Source organism: Camelus bactrianus, chromosome 11 (assembly GCF_048773025.1).
Source record: "Camelus bactrianus isolate YW-2024 breed Bactrian camel chromosome 11, ASM4877302v1, whole genome shotgun sequence".
NCBI classification, from domain to species: Eukaryota; Metazoa; Chordata; class Mammalia; order Artiodactyla; family Camelidae; genus Camelus; species Camelus bactrianus.
The window spans coordinates 25,166,906-25,184,701 of NC_133549.1; the positions used below are offsets into that span (position 1 = coordinate 25,166,906).

At 35.9% G+C, this 17,796-nt stretch overlaps 1 protein-coding gene across 13 annotated transcripts in view; it reads left to right on the plus strand.

Annotated features, from left to right (window-relative positions):
* The window catches only part of ATE1 (arginyltransferase 1), a 171,868-nt gene that overhangs the window by 61,996 nt on the left and 92,076 nt on the right, over nucleotides 1-17,796 (plus strand). For all 13 annotated transcript variants that reach the window (XM_074373521.1, XM_074373525.1, XM_074373519.1 and 10 more), the window contains one exon: nucleotides 275-307. In XM_074373521.1, coding sequence (XP_074229622.1) covers nucleotides 275-307 — 33 coding nt within the window. The remainder of the gene's footprint in view (nucleotides 1-274; nucleotides 308-17,796) is intronic.

Below are 17,796 nucleotides of genomic sequence, written 5' to 3' on the forward strand. Positions count from 1 at the left end.
TTAAGACTAGTTTTGTTGTGCTTTATCTGTTTTTGTACAGAGTTTTAAAAATGTTTCTTTAAGTTAATTCAAATAGTTGGGTACCTACTATGGGCTAGATTGAACTTTTCTATATTTTGTGAATGAATTATACAGTGTAAGACATTATATACAGACATTTAGGTTTACTCTATGTGCTCCTTTTGAAAAATTTTGTAATAATTTTTCATTTTTTGTTCTCTTTTGCTGCTCTTTTATTGGATGAAACTGATTCTATTCAAATGTGATTCTGCAGTTCACCAGATTCCTTTGCAACTCACCTTTGGAGGTAAGAGTTTACCCACTGACCTTAATACTAGAAGTGCTAGTTGAACATCATTCTTGGTATCTTTTGTGAAGCATTCATTTGATAATTTGAGTGATCTTTTTTGTCATGATATATTCTTCAATACCAGTAATGAGATGAATGCAGACTTTGTTTTATAAGAACTCCTATAAGTTACAGAGCTATCAACCTTCATAACAGGTTGTCGCCTCTTTTTAAGTACATTTTCTTTTTAATTGGTAGAGTGAAATCATTCCATTTTGAAGAGCCTTATGGTATTGCCTTACTCCCATGACTGTCTCACCCTGGCCTTATCCTCTGTGAACTGCCCTAGTGTGGAAGGAGAGCCGGAGAGGTCTGGGCAGAGGCTGTCTCAGGGAGGTTTCAGTTGATTTGAGAGCGCTTTTTAAAATCCATGAATTAATTAGCGAAGAGCAAAGGATTTACCTTTAATTGAACTTCATTGTAACACAGGCACTATCCTAGGTGCCCAGTTCACTTTCTCATCTAATCCTCGTTAATGATAACCCGAGAACCAGATGTCAGTGTGAGCTGTGGCTGATAAGGAATTACTTGGAGAAGATGGGCGAGACTTTGGGAAAGGAGTGGGAAAGAGGAGGCATCCGGATGTGTAGAGGGACATTGATACTACTTTTGCCTATATTAAGACATAAACGCAGAATGCAAAATTATACGTGCAAATCTCAATTTAAAAACAATTTAAGCATACAGAAATTAGTTAGAAAGGAGATAAACAAAATGTTAACGTTAACTACAAAATGTTTTACCTCTTGCTCTTCCCATGAAGAAGTCACTTGGGGGAGAATGGGATACCTTGGTAGGTTTTAAGTGATGGCTCTTGTAGTCAGTGTTTGATTGAGATGAACGTGAGGGAACTCTCTGACTGATGTGGGAACAGGGTCTTGTCTTGGAAGAAAAGGGACTGGTAGGAGCTTAGATGAAGAGATAATGTTGATAATGCTTAAGGCTGGCCTCTAATTTAAGTAAGAGCTGAGGGGAGTAACCAGAAATAGGAGTTTTGAGCAGACGGCAGTGAGGCTGGGCTAGCTTACCTCCACAGGTATAAATACGGAGACCGGAGCTTGATGTGCACTTCACTGGGGCAGAGTAGCGGTTTGGAGATGTTACTAAACAATGGCAAAGATGCTTTTAAGTAGACCTCACTGATACACTTTCCCTAGATGTAAGCTCAGAGAGGACCGCGTTTTTCTTGCTTCCTTATGTGTCCTTGTATAGTTAATACTACACAGGAGGCACTGAATAAGTATTTGTTGAAAGAATAAATAAGTAATCTAGGTACAGTACAGTTGAGGCTAAAAGTAGTATGCTTTTTTCTGTAATTTGACAGGATGCAGCTGAAAGCACACAAGGTCTAATATTTCTGTTTCAATGTGGTTAATAGTCTGTTTTCTTAGCTAGATTGTAGCTACTTAAGATCAGTGTCTGTCTTTTTCCAAAGGATGCTCTCAGGTATAAATAGGACTTGGAATGGTGCCAACCGTACACCTAGAGTTGTACCAAACATGTTTTTAAATTACATCTTATTATTCAGGTTAAATATTGGGGATCTTTGTGTAGAAGCTTTAATCTTTGGTGAAAAGTAGATGGGAAAGTATCATGATCAAAGTTTAGTGATCGTTCCTGCATTTCCTGTCTGATCTGCTTTCTCCATTTAATGACCTGGAGCTGTATTTTACCTCGGCTAAATTGATCTTTTTCCTTTCTGGGCTTGTGGACATGGAGGAGGAAAAATAAAATAAAAGATGGCTAATGTGCTTTTCTTTTCTTGAAGTATTTGGGAAATACTTTGAGGGCATACTGTTGATATGTTTCTAGCCTGGAATTTCACAGGGGCCACTGGATGGCATGGTTGGTGCTGCTACCCCCAGATCTCCAGCAGCACTGAGCTCAGGATTCTGCTCCTTTGCTACCACACAGAACCTGAGATCCAAAGCAAAGCAAAGCAAAGGCAGGAGAATGTTGAGAGTCTCTAAACGTTTAAAATGGTGCTATTAAGCTTATGCTTCAGCTGGAGAAGGAAAATTGCAAACATGGTAAGTACCCAGATACCTTACCTAAGTTTGAATACAAGAAAAATAATTCAGGTAGAGACAATAAAATACATGAGGTTTGCAGTTGAATATGAAGGTGACTTTTAGTTTCATTCTGTCCACAAAACTACTGTGAATGACCCATGTCCCTTTGCTGTAAGTCCTAAACAGTTAACTGCCCCTGGGATCTAACGAAATTGTCAGGTTATAGTAATTACATCAGTAATTTGATCTGCTGTCATTTGAATGGAGCCATGTGTGGAGAGTCAGTTACTTCCCTCTGTGGGGCTGACCCTTTTACATTCCTGTGAGCTGAAGACTAATAGAGCTCATTAAGCTTTATAGGAAAAGAGCTTTTATCACCTCGTCAAGTCAGGCCACATACTTCCATTATATTCCTAATTTCACGTGGCTCTGTAGTTGGTGATGTGCGTTCCCCTGCTAGGTTTACGTCGGATCTCTCCCTTACAGACATTTTTATTGACATTTCTAAGCCTGAATTACATTTTGTGTGGCACCACATACAGATGTCTTCAATTAAATGTAGGTAAATAAAAGGGATTATGTATCAGAGGCTAAAAGATTCTTGAAATTCTCTTCTAAGTCTGAGTTTGCCAGCCAGTCCAGTAGGGTGCAGTCTTATCATCATTTTGGAGGTAGAGAACCAGGGAAGAGGCATTTGTGAGAAAAGTTAAATCATTTGGGAATGTGGGTCACTTAGGATTCTCTTCAAGGATGTCCTAGTCCTTCATTCCAGGTCAATTGGAATCTTTTTCATTAGCAGTTACCAGTTTTTCGAGAAGTTGCAACTGTAGTATATGGGAGTACTATGCTTATATGCTTATATTATTTTAATTTTCACAGGATGTCTATGAGGTAATTATTTCCAGTTTCTTTATGAAGAAAATTGAGCCCTAGAGAGGTAGTTTGGTTGAGTTCACTATTGCAGCTACTAGTATATGACAGCAATAAGCTTTGAGAGTCTAACATTACATGAAATGATGACAGTATTTTTTGAAGGAAGACAGTGGTACGTTTCAGGTGTGCCAGCCTTGGCGCTGTTGCCATTTTGGGTTGGATAAGTCTTTTTTTGTGGGCGCCGTCTTGTGTGTTGTGTGGTTCTTAGCAACATCTCTGGCCTCTACCCAACAGATGCTAGTAGCATCTTCCCCATGAGTTGAAGCAAAATGTCTCCAGACTTTGCCACATATCCCTGTTAACAACTACTGCCCTAGAGCAGCCTTAACAAAAAAGAGCAGAGAGAGTTAATAATCCAATGGTGATGACAGTAGCAATGATAACATGTTTTCAGACTCACAAAAGGTGGAAAAAAGGAACGGTGAACAAAGGACAGGTGAGACAAATAGAAAAGAGAGCAAAATGGTCCACTTAAACTCAGCCATGTCAATTAGTACATTAATTATAAGTGATCTAAGCCAAAAATCTGCTGTATGGAAATGTTTTATATCTACTCTGTCAAAAACATGTGTGTATCCACTGGTCATACACAGCCACTGAACTCTTCAGGAACTGAATTGAAAAACTTTTAAATTTTAATTAACTTATGTAGCCACATGTGACCAGTGGCTATCCTGTTGGATATAGTACAGGTCTAAACACTCCAAATGAAAGTCAGAGATTGTCAGACTAGATAAAAGAAAAAAAGCAAAATCTACCTTAAATATGAAGATATGAATATGTTTAAAGTAAAAGGCCAGAGTAAACTATACCAAGTGAATACTAATAAGAAAGTGGAGTGACTATTCATACCTAACAAAATAGACTCAGGGCAAAGACTTTTAACAGAAGGAAAGATGGACATTTCATAATGATAACATGGTCAGTTCATCAAATGAAGACACAGCAATCTGAAATGTTTTTCACTTAATAACAGAACCTCAGAATACATGAAATGAAACCTAATGGAACTGAAAGGAGAAATAGTCAAATCCACAGCTATGGTTGGAGACTTTAGGACAACTTTCTCGGTAATTGATAGAACAATTAGACAGAAAATTGCAAGGAATATAGAAGATTTGAACAAAACTATCACACAGTTCTACTTAGTTGGTATCTATTGAACACTGTACCCAACAATGAAAAAATACATATTTTTTCAAGTACTCAGGGAATGTTCCCTAAGATAGATCATGTGCTGTACCATTATGCAAATCTCAGTAAACTGAAAAAGATTGAAATAATCTCTGTTCAAAATGGAATTTAATTAGAATCAATAACATAAGGAACTCTCATAGCTTAGTAATAAGATAATGTAGTTTAAAAACTGGATAAAAGATTTGATTATATATTTCACCATGAAGACACAAAAATGGTTAATAAGCACAAGATGCTTGCCATTCATTAGGGAAATGCAAATTAAAACCACAATGAGATACCAATATAAACCCACTAGAATGGCTATAATCAAAAGACAATAAGTGTTGGAGAGATATGGAGAAATTGGAACCCTCGTATGTTGCTGGTGGGAATGTTAAATAGCATAGCCACATTTTGGCAGTTCCTCAGAATATTAAATATGTATGACCCTGCAACTTCACTCCTAAGTGAAACGAAAATATACGTCCAAACAAAGACTTGTATGTGAACTCTCACAGTAGGGTTATTCATGATGGCCCAAAGCTGGAAACAGTTCATATGTCCGTCGGCTGGTGAATGGATAAGCAAAATGTGGTGTTACCATACTAATACTATTCAGCAATAAAAAGTACTTTAGATGGCTCTGGTAGATATCAAGAAGTCACCAGTGGCCAGAATTGGGAAGAGGGAATGGCTGTTACCTAAACTGGGTCCTGTAGAAATGACGGGAGTTTGCAGAGGTAGCAGTGGAGGGGTGAGGTACGTATAAGGTTGAGTTGCTAAACTTGGATACCTTTTTGCCAAGTCAGTCTTCCTTTAGCAAGTAGTGGTGTTCATCATTACTCCAAGGATCTTTCCATTGTGTTAAAAATTGAGGTCATCTGCCTTGACAATTTTCATTGCCCATTAGATGTGCATGAATACTTAAGAAAATGTTTGAATGGTAAATCCTGGCATGGATTAGTTTCCATGGGGATGTCAGTCTTGCTTGATGTTGGCAATCATTGAGTTCTAAATAAAAATATCAGTTTGGATGGTCACCGTGGGATGTTTTTTTCCTTCTATAAGAAAGATTGGAAAAGCAGGAGCCTCAAATTGAATTGACATTTAGTGAGGGCTCACGTTAGGATAATCACTCTTGATTCTGAGGTGTTCGTTGCAGTGCTCAGTACATACTGACTGATCTGTAGAATTGACAGGTTTTGGATTCTATTACTTTTCCTTTTGAGTGTTTAGATAGTATCTCACTAAAAGTCTTTGTTGGATGTTTAGGATTGGATATATAAAGAGAAATATAAATAAAGTACAAGGAAATGTCAAAGTAAACAGTTACCAGGTTAACATCTTAATTTCTATTTGTTCTACAGTAAAAATGCAGCAGATATAAATAAATTCCTATTTCTGTCATATTTATTGAAAACATTTAATGTAAATCTGTCCTCATTTATTTATGCTTAAAGTTCATTAGTTTTTTTTGTCATTTCAGAGCTGCTAGTTTTTGAAGCATTTTAGTTCCTTAGAATTCAATCATTGAGAAATACTTTTCTTGATTCATACTTTGGTTTGGTAAATTGCTGAAGTATCTCAATTCATTTTGTTGAACAGGACATGTTAATATATTTTAATTGTGTGTTAATGGTGTACTACAGAAGCAGTGTCCACTGAGATGAATACTGAACTAAAAGTTACGAATTCTGGATCCTTCTTAGCATTCTCCTAAATTGGCTCTGTGATCTTGGGCAAGTTCCTTAATCATCTTGACCCTCACTTTTTCACTTATAAAGTGAGTGAGTATGTCAGATGAAGATGTCCCTCAAAATTTAGCCAACATTTTTAACATATTTTATAGCTTCTTTAAAGACTCAGGTATTTTAAAACAGGCAAATAAAATAAACTTCCCCTAACCTTCAAGTTTTGTCCTTTACTATGCTTTTATGTTCTGAAGCAAGTTGACATTTTACACAGAACAGTTCTGCTTACTTTTTTAAAAAAATAAAAACAAGTCTTATCCTATTACCTTGCATACACAAATGCTATTTCTCTTACTTTTGTCCTTAAGATGGTCTCAACCATCCATATTAATTACATTTTTAATAAAGTGATAACTTCTGTTTCATAGAGAGAACTTGAGAGGGAGGTAATTGAGAACTTCCTGTTGTATATAAGCAGTTTAGCAGACTGAGAAAGTGAATAAATACAAACATCACAGCTTTCCTACACATCCCTTTTACACCTCAGAGTGACAGAGATGAACATGTTTATTGACATGACCCAAAGATACAGCCATTCTGTAGCATGTGGAAATAAGAAGAAAAAATATATAAGCTTAAAATTATGCTCATTGTTTCAGTGTTCATTCTTACTTAGAAGTTCCCAAGGCATCCAAAGGTTATACATTAAATTTATTGATTTATATTAATCCACATTTAAAAATTATATAAATGTCTTAAATTATGTTTAAGCCAACACAAAACATAAAAATATTGTTGGTTGCTCCACATTAATAATCATGAGGGAAATGCAAGTCAGAACCACAAAGACATACCACCTTCACACCCAATAGGATGGCTATTAACCAAAAAACCAGAAATCAATAAATGTTGGCATGGATGTGGAGAAATTGAAACCCTTCTGCATTGCTAGTGGGCAGGTAAAATGCATGCAGAGGTGCAGCCTCTACCGAGAACAGTATGGCAGTTGCTCAAAGAATTAAAAATAGAATTACCATATGATGCAGCAGTTTCTCTTCTGGCTATCACACAAAAGAATTTAAAGAGGGACTCAGATATTGTGCGCCAGTGTCCACAGAAGCACTATTCGCACTAGCTGAAAGGTAGGAGCGGCCCAGGTGTATATGGGCAGGTGAATGGATAAACAAATTGTGTAGAATGAATATTATTCAGCTCTAAAAAGAAAGGACATTCTGACACATGCTACAACATGGACAAACCTTGAGAACATGTTAAGTGAAATAAATAAGCCAGTCACAAAAGGGCAAGTACTGTATGATCCCACTTAGCTGAAGTACCTAGAGTAGTCAGATTCACAGACCGACCGTAGAGTAGTGGTTGCTGGGGGCTTAGGGAGGGAAGTAATCGGGAGTTACTGTTCAGTGGCTACAGACAATCAGTACAGGATGAAAATGTCCTGGGGATGGATGGTGGTGGTAGCTGCACAACAGTGTAAATGTACTCAATACCTCAGGATTGTACACTCAAAAGATGTTGAAAATGTAAGTTTTATGTTACGTGTGTTCTACCACAATTTAGCAAATATTTTAAAATGTCAGAATTATAATTTAATTCAGTTGAACACAAATTTTGATTTTTCAAAATCTTAAGCATTGTATAGAAATAGTGTTAACTTTTTTGATTGATAAACCAGTAAGTAGTTTTGGAAGTTTAGTTAAACTGGTCTTTTCATTACAAAAAACAAAACAAAAACAAAGCTTCATATATTCTTTCTAAAATCTATCATATATTACACTTAATACTTATAAATCTGAGAAAAGACATGACTTTTTTCTTTCTTAAACCAAAATTATTAAACCAGTTTAATTTATCTTAAAAATGTTTCTGAGCCAGCAATTTCTTTTTTTTTTTTTTAATTTATTTTTGTATTTTTTGTTGGGGAAGGAGATAATTAGGTTTATTTATTTATTAATTTATTTAATGGAGGTACTGGGGATTGAACCCAGGACCTTGTGCATGCTAAGCATGCTCTCTACCACTGAGCTGTACACTCCCCATCAAGCTAGCAGTTTCTTTACTTTCTGTGAAGTTGGAGAATATTAGATTTATATAAATGCTCACTTATATCTGTAAATCAGTTTTACAGAACTCTTCTAAGAGGTGTAATAGTGTGATTTATTAATACTCTCTGGATGTTGGAAAATATTTCATGTACAACAAGAAGTAAAGATTTTTCTGAATTATAGACTCACAGTCATGTAGAGAGCTCTTAGTTTCAGTTCTAAACTTGAGCTACAGGTCAGAAGTAACCACAGAAACCAACGAGGTTCAGAACTCAGAGAGCTGTTCTCCTTAATTGATTGAACTCACAAATAAAGAAACAGACGAAAAACTAACAAACCACATTCTCTGTCTTCTCTCATCCAACAGAGAATAGATCTCCATCATCCATCCAACAGGGACTATGAACCAGATTTAACTATTGCTGCCAGTAGTGGGGATAACTTACTGGTTATAAAACATAAACAAAAGCACAAAATCAGAAGAGAGGGAGAAAAAGACTTAGAGAAACAGCAAAGTTAGAGCTCTGTCACTGCAGGGGAGTCTCTTTGAGAGTCAAGAAAAGACAAACAAGAAAAGACATGCTAGGCTTAACATACTGTGAGGACACTTATAAATTACTTAGGTTCATCATGTAAGTCAGTTCACTTGAGCTTCTCGGTGGGTGACCTCCAAAACTGTTAAACTATAATTTGCAAAAAGTTAAAATCATGACCTTCATACAGCTACAGCATGAACACATTAACATGACAAATTTTGTTTTGACTCATTAATTAATGCAAGAACCAGTAAGACTTTAGAGCTGGGTCAAGGAGCACGTGTGAAGATATATATATATATGTCTGTTACGTATCTGCAAACAGTTTAATAAAAGGTTGAGATGAGATTACTAAGTTAGATAAATAACCACTGGTTATTGTCTTACAGGGCATTAAACTGTAACCTTTTGGGTTATTTGTTCCACCAGACAGAAGTCTGTAAGTTAACCTCTACCCCAACTAAATTGAAAAATAACTCAGTCAAGAGAAAATCAAGTCCAGAGCTGCACTCAAAGAACAGCCAGCAATTTCTTTGGCCTGTGTCAAATTTCACCTATTAACCACCTATTTAACACTAGGAATTCCTCAACTTTGAATTTTAAGACTTTTTTGATTATACATTAATACATGTTATTAAAAATAACACTATTTCAAAAAATACAGAAAATGGAAGAATAAGAAAAAAATCACTCATAAGCTCTCTACTAACAATATTAGATTTTTTCCCCTTTTTTACAAGTTTGTGTGTTACATACACAGAAATTTTTCATATGATTGGAATCATATATCTCATTTTATACTTTTATATTTTTACTTAACTTGGAGAAATATTTACAGTGTTATTAAAAAATCTTGGTAAACATAGTTTTTAATTCCTACATAATAGTTCTTCATATGAATTACTGTAGCTTATTTTATTTTATAATTTTTTTTTGAATTTGTCTCTTTCTCCCCAATTTGGAAGTGAATAGAAGTTGTTATAACATGTCATGGTCTTATTTAATAAGAGCTGATTAAAATTTTCAGGTTAGATGCTGCTGAGTATTTTTTGTTGAGAGTATCAGCAGAAATTGAGGTAGATAGTATAAAGAGTTTTTTCCTTTTTAATGACTGGATAATCTTCACTAACTCAGGGATTCTGATGAAATTGAGGCCTTTAGATGCTTACCTAGCGTAAAGTACCTTATTGCAACCTGAGACAGTTGGGTGAATGGGAGCAGCACATGAATTCTTAGTATCTGGAGGCTGTAAAAACTGTCCCTTATTTTACTTAGTAAAATTAACTTTTATATATTTCCTTTGTGAACAGAGAAAGTGTTTCTTAAAAAAGAATAACAAAATATTGTTACTTTTACATGTACTTTTTTTTCTTTTTTGAGGATCGTTAAAATTTAATTGTCGTCAGATTGAAATACAGGTGATAATTGGAAATAATTGCATTAGAATAACCCTGCATAGACTAAAATTTTTGGTGCCGTCTTATTACAGAGTTAGCAATATTTAATTTATAAATATATGAAACTAAGACAATTGAATGTTTTGAAGGTTATGATCAGTAAATTTGGTTCCTGTAATATAACGTGGACTGTAAAACGTTGATACCCAGTGTGATATCAAATCAGAGTACTTGTAATTTGTGTTAACTGTCAGAATCAGCAAAGAAAAAAGTAACCTCAAAATGCAAAATATTGCTTGCTGGTGGAGATTACACTGGATATTGGTAGCTAAACCCATCAGGTAATGTTCCCAACTAGTTCAACACTATAGTTGTCTTTTCAGGAGAAGGGATTTTGCCAGGGGAACAAGAATTCATTGAATAGCAGATCTGTTGTTCTGTGGAATGTTCTTTGTTGGGAACTACATGTCCAACCAGCACGTGTTTTCTCAGAGTTGGCTTAATTTCACATACTTTGGACATCAACTGGAAACAAGGTTGGAGTCTTTTTCCAGGTAGACGGTTGTATTTACCGTACGGTACAGCTGTGAACCAGGAAGTGTGTTAGTTTTGGTAGCTATCTTTAGTGTACTGATTGTCTGCCAGAAAAATTGGGAATTGATTGCATTCAGTTTTTTTTTTTTTTTAATTTGTAGACTTTATCTTTTAGAGCACTTTTAGATTCACTGCTCTTAAAGGGGAAAGTGCAGGGAGTTTCCATATATCCCCCTCCCTGCACAGGATGTTGACAGTGGAGGAGGCTGCATCACAGGGGTGCATGCATTCAGGTTTTAAATAACTTACACAAAACTATGTGATATATTAACCATGAGTATTGCTGTTTGTATTTTACAGATTAATTATTATCTTAAATTTCTTAATTATAGACTATACTATTTCAATTCGGTTTTGGGGTCTTTTTTTTTTTAAAAGAGATCATGTAAATTTTGATACCATAGTGGTTTACCACACTTTTGGGATTCTGTTTTTAAAATGAATTCAAAGTTTATTGCAGTGTTTCATGAAACTACTAACAAAGGGCAAAACAGTTGCAGGAATTATTTTCAAACAGTGCATACTTCAGTCAGGTGCTTTGAATGAGTACCTCTGGGGGCCTCCGTAAACTTTAAAAAAATTTCGGAATACCAATGGTCAAATCGTAGGTTTTTGTGTAAACCAGTACAATTTAGTAGAGTTTCTTCTGGATGCTTTAGCAGGAAGGAGGACACAGCTTCTGCTCTCTTGAAGCTCCTGAAGCCTTTCACTGTTCCGGTCTTTGAACTCCCGAGCAGGTCCCCCCAGTGCTGTCCCTGGTGCCTGCAGTGTAACTCCCCCTTTGCCTGTTCCTTTGAATCTTAACAGTGTCTATGTTTTTAAGCATAACTGAGGAACATAGAGGCAGGTGGGTCAGGAGACAGGCGTACTTTATCAGAGTAAATATACACCCATTTTGGGGAGCCATTTAGCTGGGAGCCTGAATTGGCCCATTAATATTGATGTCGTTTCCACATAGTGCCTTTGGTATTGTACCACATAGCTCATTAATCACAGAAGCCATGCCATCCTTCCTCAATATTTAAGATGTGTTTCCTTTTGTATAGCTAGTGGTGAGCTTTATTGTTAAATTTTTCCCCTTATCAGCTAAATTTCTGAAATTGAGGAACTGCTGAAAAATACCTTTGCTTATTACTTCTTTCACTTATCTAAATTTTACTACAAGCTGTGGGTATGAGAAAGATAAACTGTTTATAAATATTGTTAGTCACATTACTGACTTATTGGTGAGGAAATTAAAGATAGTTGCTTTTAGATTAACCTTGCTATTAAATGAGCTACTAATGAAATTTCATAGACACAATCTTTTAGAATGTGTCATTCAGTCCCCTTTAAAACCAAAACCAAAACTGACTCAAATTTGCTAATAGTCTGCAAAGTGCTTTTATTTGTACATCATTATTTGTTTCTTATGACTACCTTTGAGGGTCGGCATAAAAGTGTGATTCTTGTTTTAAAAATGCAGAAATTGATACTTCTAAAAGAAGTTAACTTTCTGGCCATTTTGCCTTTGCAAGACAGTAAGTGTGTGGTGAGTGGAGTTAGGGCTCAGATCCGGGTATCTTGATTCCAGAGTCCTGAACTCAGGTCACTATAACCTGCTCCCTTTCTGTTTGCAGTTTACAGTTTATAGACTCCTTCTCTACCTGTATTTTAAAGATACATTTGTATGAGTGGTTCTCAAAAGTGTGGTCTTGTACTCCTGGTAGTCCAAGGCCCCATCCAGGGCTCTTCAAGGACTAAATTATTTTATTAGCCTTTTTCACTCTCGTTCTCATGTGAGTGTACAGGAATGTTTTCTGCAGGCTATGTGATGGCAACAAATTAAATGTAGAAGCAGATATGAGAAATCAGCTGTCTCTATAAACCAGACATTAAAGAAATTTGCAAAAATGTAAAACAGTGCCATTCTCCTCACTAATTTTTTTTTTTTTTTTTTTTGGTTTGGAAACTACAGTAATTTTTAAACAAAATATATTGAATTAACATATGTTGGGTTTATTGTTATTTTTAAGTGAATTAACAAGTACATATTTTTGAAAGTCCCAGTTTTAATATCTGATACAGTAAGTACCTACTGATACAGTTCAATAAGCAAAAGTTCTTTGGGGTTCTCAGTAAGTACTCTAAATATACAGGGATTTTGAGACCAAGAAGTTTGAGAGCTGCTGGTTTACATGATACCGTGAGATATCGAGGCAGCACCACTGTTACTTTCCCTTTTTCAAATAGTTTGTGTAATTTCCTGCATAATCTGTCATTATCTCACCTTCTGTGTTTGTGGCAGTTGAAGAATATTAGCCATTACAAGATGTTAGCTAAGTAAGAGGTAAGAAATGCAACAATCCCAAGTATTGAAGTAGGATTCTCCAAGCAGTAAATAGAGAGTAGTCAGTGACTTGGGAAGGCCTCTCTAATACTGAGGGACTGAGCCCTTGGAATGTTAATTGAAGGGACGGAAAGTGACCTAGTGGAGGTGAAGGTGACAAATCAATGTAAGCTGACAGTTTAAATTTGCAATAGGGATAATTTCTAATTGCTACTCATGGACACGTGTAATCAATAGTATCCAAATAATAGCATGTGGAAGCATATGGCAAGATCAAGTTCAGTGAGTCTGGGTTTTAAGGATATTACTGAATGATTGGAGAGCCTTTCCAAGAATTCTGCTGATTTCTGATTTCACAGATTTAATTATTGTTCTTTCTGTTTTTATCTTCTTTACTCTGTCCCTCAAACTCCTGTGTTCTTTCCATATTTTAAAGTATTAAGTAATTTGAATTAAGGGATTTCCTTTGTGGGAAAGAAATTCTATTTATGGCAGTTTTATATCAGGTAGAAGAATAGAACCGATTGAACAGGTGTGTGTGTGTGCATAGACAGACATCAGGCATGTTAGTTATATCAGTTCAGTGCGTGGTATTGGACACATAGTAGGTACTGACTTTTTCAGGATTTCCCAGCCAGAAGTGAGTGATTTGGGGGCTCTGGCTGTTCTAGCTGCAAAGAGAGCTGAGGGAATCAATATTTCAGGTTCAATTCCAGTCTATTTTCCATGGCTACTGGGTACTTATTGAAAAGCTTGAAAGTATAGACTGACTTACCAAATTGAGACTAGCAGATCATTGTTAACCAGCAGTGCTGATATCTCAGATGTATCTTTAGGAAAATAGCTTCCTTTACTTGAAGCATCTTCCACAATGGAGAAAAAGAAATCATTTATATTTAAATGTCAGAAAACATGTTGGAAAGAAAAGGAGTACAACAAGGCAAGTTTTAAGAAGAAGCAATTTTTTAACCATGCATTGAAACACTTTGTTATTCATGCTGCTATACTTACTGACTTGGATATACGAGGGATGTTTGAAAACTGAGTTTATTTAAATGTGTTTAAGTAGCTGATTGTCTTATTTAACATTGACTTAGGGGCTAGGAGCCAGTTTGTGGGTCATTTAATAACTCCATGGTTTTATGATCATTTTATTGCTTAACTGACTCTTGGATTTCAGGTTTCCTCAGGTGATGTGTTGGGGGTCAGAGTAGGTAGACACATGGCTTAGTCAGCCCAAATCTATATGAAGTGCTTTGCAGATCGGAAAGACCCTCAACTTCTGCATGAATTGAGAGATTGGAATAATGCCTGCAGTAGGGCAGACTGGTCATGACTGGACTCACAGGAGAACGAGCCAGTAAAGTAAATGAAAGCAGATTATTAAATGGGAGGTCAGGGAATGAGAAAAACAGTGAGAACTGGAAACTGAGAAGGTAGTTGCAGTTTGAAAAAAAAATTCTATTTGGTGCCACAAGTAGGACTGATTTATATTTAGGGTTAGCAGAATATATTGGTTATTTATTTATTGAGAATATGCTTATTGAGTCCATACTTATGTCCTTAATAAATACACTTTTAATGCATGAATGAATACACATTCGATTTAATGAGTCCTAGAATGATACACTAAACTGAAATCATGGAAAAATTTAGACTCACTTCAAAGTCATCCAATTAGCTTTTAACTTGGAGGTTTTCTGACATTTGACAGACTCCCCACCTTACACATCATGAACTGGCAGTCTCTCTGTCACTGCTGTGGTTGCTCTCCTGCACGATTATTTTTAAAGACAAGGAGCTTCATTCCTGTGAGCCTCAGGGCTTACAATTGAAAGATGGTTTTCATAAAATTTAATAATATGTAGGAATTTGTTTATTTTTTATTACATAGTTGGAGCATTCTAGCTTCTGAGACAGGTAATTAGGCTTAAAGTCTATCAGCAATTTGGAGTATTGACGTTAATTCAGGTGTTGTAGTTACAACAGGTTGATACCCTTTCTTTTTTCCTTTTGTATAATACTTCTGTTTGCTTACCTGTTCTACTCTTCAAACTGTATCTGTTCTAGAGAAATAGTAATGACTTTTTAAAGAGCAATACTGTATGTGACAGTGAATGCTAAAACCAGGGGTTGACATAATTTATTATTATAGTTAGTGGAAGCTCTTAAAAGGTTAAAGGTGTGTTTATTGCCAAAACGACATTTTAAATATAGCAGTGGAAGTTTTAGAAATCACTGATGCTGCTAGCACCTCAGTAATTTTTTTTATTTGTTGTTGACCTTGATCGCCTGTACAATTACTTTTCCTCCCTTTCCCATACTGTACTTTTTGGAAAGAAGTCACTGTGTGCAGCCCACAGGTAGGTTGGAGGCAGTTATGCTCTCCTACCTTTAGGCAGAGTATCTACGTAAGCTTTTTGGAATTCTTCTGCATTAGAGATTTGTCTCTTCTTCCTCATTCATTGGTTTATTCAGTCATATATATCAGTATGTACTCATGGACAATTATTTTGTATTTTGGGTTATAATCCAATACTACTTTATTTTCTTGCTTAAATTGTTCCAGCTTTGGCCATCGGGGGCTCTTTCAATTGACTGCTGTGCCTCTTTGATATGCCTCATTGTGGATTTGTGTGTGTGTGCACTTCCTTACTTTCTGGCACTACAAGATGCTCTAGGTTTATTGTGTATATTTCCTGCCTCACTCCTGGAATCATTTCTCCAAGGAGCCTTGAGTCTTCTTATTGCAGAATGATATTAGAAACCAAGATTTATGTACTAGATATGTTTATTGCTACTGGGTTTTTTTTTTTTTTTTAATGTCTTTCCACCTGAGAATGCAAAGAAATAAATGTGTGTCTGCTGACCATGGTATTGTATGAGCATATCTATGATATGTGGATACCTATAAGTATTTATGTAACCATCTGTGCCTGTATTAAGCTAAACATGACGTCTTATTCGTGTCTCCAACTCTAATCCATGACCATGTGGATCATTCTAGCCTCTACCTCTTGCTTATTTGTAAATTTACACTTCAACAGTGAGTATCCTGGTTCCTACCATCCGCCATCCATTTACTTAGTTGTTCAGTTCCAGTATACATGACATATCAGTATCAGAATTGTTAACCTGTAATTTTCATGTTAAACAACTTTATCAGGTAGAATACAATGCTTATGTGCAGATTTCCTCTTGCCTTCCTTCTTATAGACCCCCAAAGTTACTTACATCAGCACATTTCCCCTCCCCAGCCTCTTCAGTTAGTTTGTTTCATACATGTGGTTTTTTAAGAAAATTTTTTGTCCAACTATTTTTGGGGGTGGGTAATTAGGTTTGTTTGCTTGTTTGTTTGTTTATTTTAATGGAAGTACTGGGGATTGAACTCAGGACCCTTGTGCATGCTAAGCACACACTCTACCACTGAGCTACACCCTACACCCTTGTTTTGTACATTTGTATACAGTTAGATTCTCTTGTCACTGTCTGCATTGCTTCCTGGGATCCCTTAACCTCCTAAGTGATTTTCTTTTAATTTGCAGACATTAAAGCTCACTCTTTGTGTTGTAAAGTTCTATGAGTTTTGACAAGTGCATAATGTCATGTATCTACCACCACAGTGTTATACAGAATATTTTCATACTAAAGGTACTTCATCTGTTCATCACTCCCCAGCCCCTGACATTCTTGGCAACCACTGATCTTTTTACTGTCTCAATAGTTTTACCTTTTCTAGAATGTAACTGGAATCATACAATATGTAGCATTTTCACACTGACTTCATTCACTTTGCAGTATGTGTTTATGGTTTCTCCATTTTGTGTGTGTGAGGCTTGATAGCTTATGTCTTTTAACTGATGAATAATATTCCATTATGTGGATGTATCACAGTTTATCACCTATTGAAGGATATCTTGGTTGTTTCTAGTTTTGAGCCATTGTGAATAATATTATAAAAACTGTTGTGTGCAGGCCTTTGGGTCTTTTTTGTGACTTAAGTTTTCAAATTAACTGGATAAATGCCTAGGAATGTGATTGCTGTTTTGTGTGGTAAGACTGTGTCTGGCTTTGTAAGAAACTCCCAGACTGTCCTCCACAGTGTCTGTACCATTTGGCATCCCCACCATCAGTGAGTGGGAATTCCTGTTGTTTTGCATCTTCACCAACATTTGATCTATAGGTTATTGGGTTTTAGCCATTCTAATAGTTATATAGTACTCTCGTTTTTTAAATTTCACTGTCCTAACAAATGATGTTGAACATCTTTTCATATGTTTATTTGCCATCTGTACAATTTCTTTGGTGAAGTGTCTGCTTAGATACTTTGCCTGGTTTTTAACTGGATTGTTTGCTTTCTTGTACAGCACCATTTGTTGTATAGACTATCCTTTTTCCTGAATTATCTTTGCTTCTTTGTCAAAGGCCAGTTGACTGTATTTATGTGGGCCTCTTTCTGAGTTCTGTATTCTGTTCTGTTGTTGTATTTCTCTGTGCATTCACCAATATCACACTATCTTGATTATTGCAGCTTTATAATAAGTCTTGATCTCAGCTAGTGTCACTTTCCAGCTGTGCTCTTCTTCAGTATTGTGTTGGTTCCTGGCTCTTTTGCCTTTTCATATAAACATTAGAATTAATTTGTCAATATCCTTGAAATAATTTGATTGAGACTGCATTAACTGTGGAGACCAGCTTGGGAAGAATGGACAT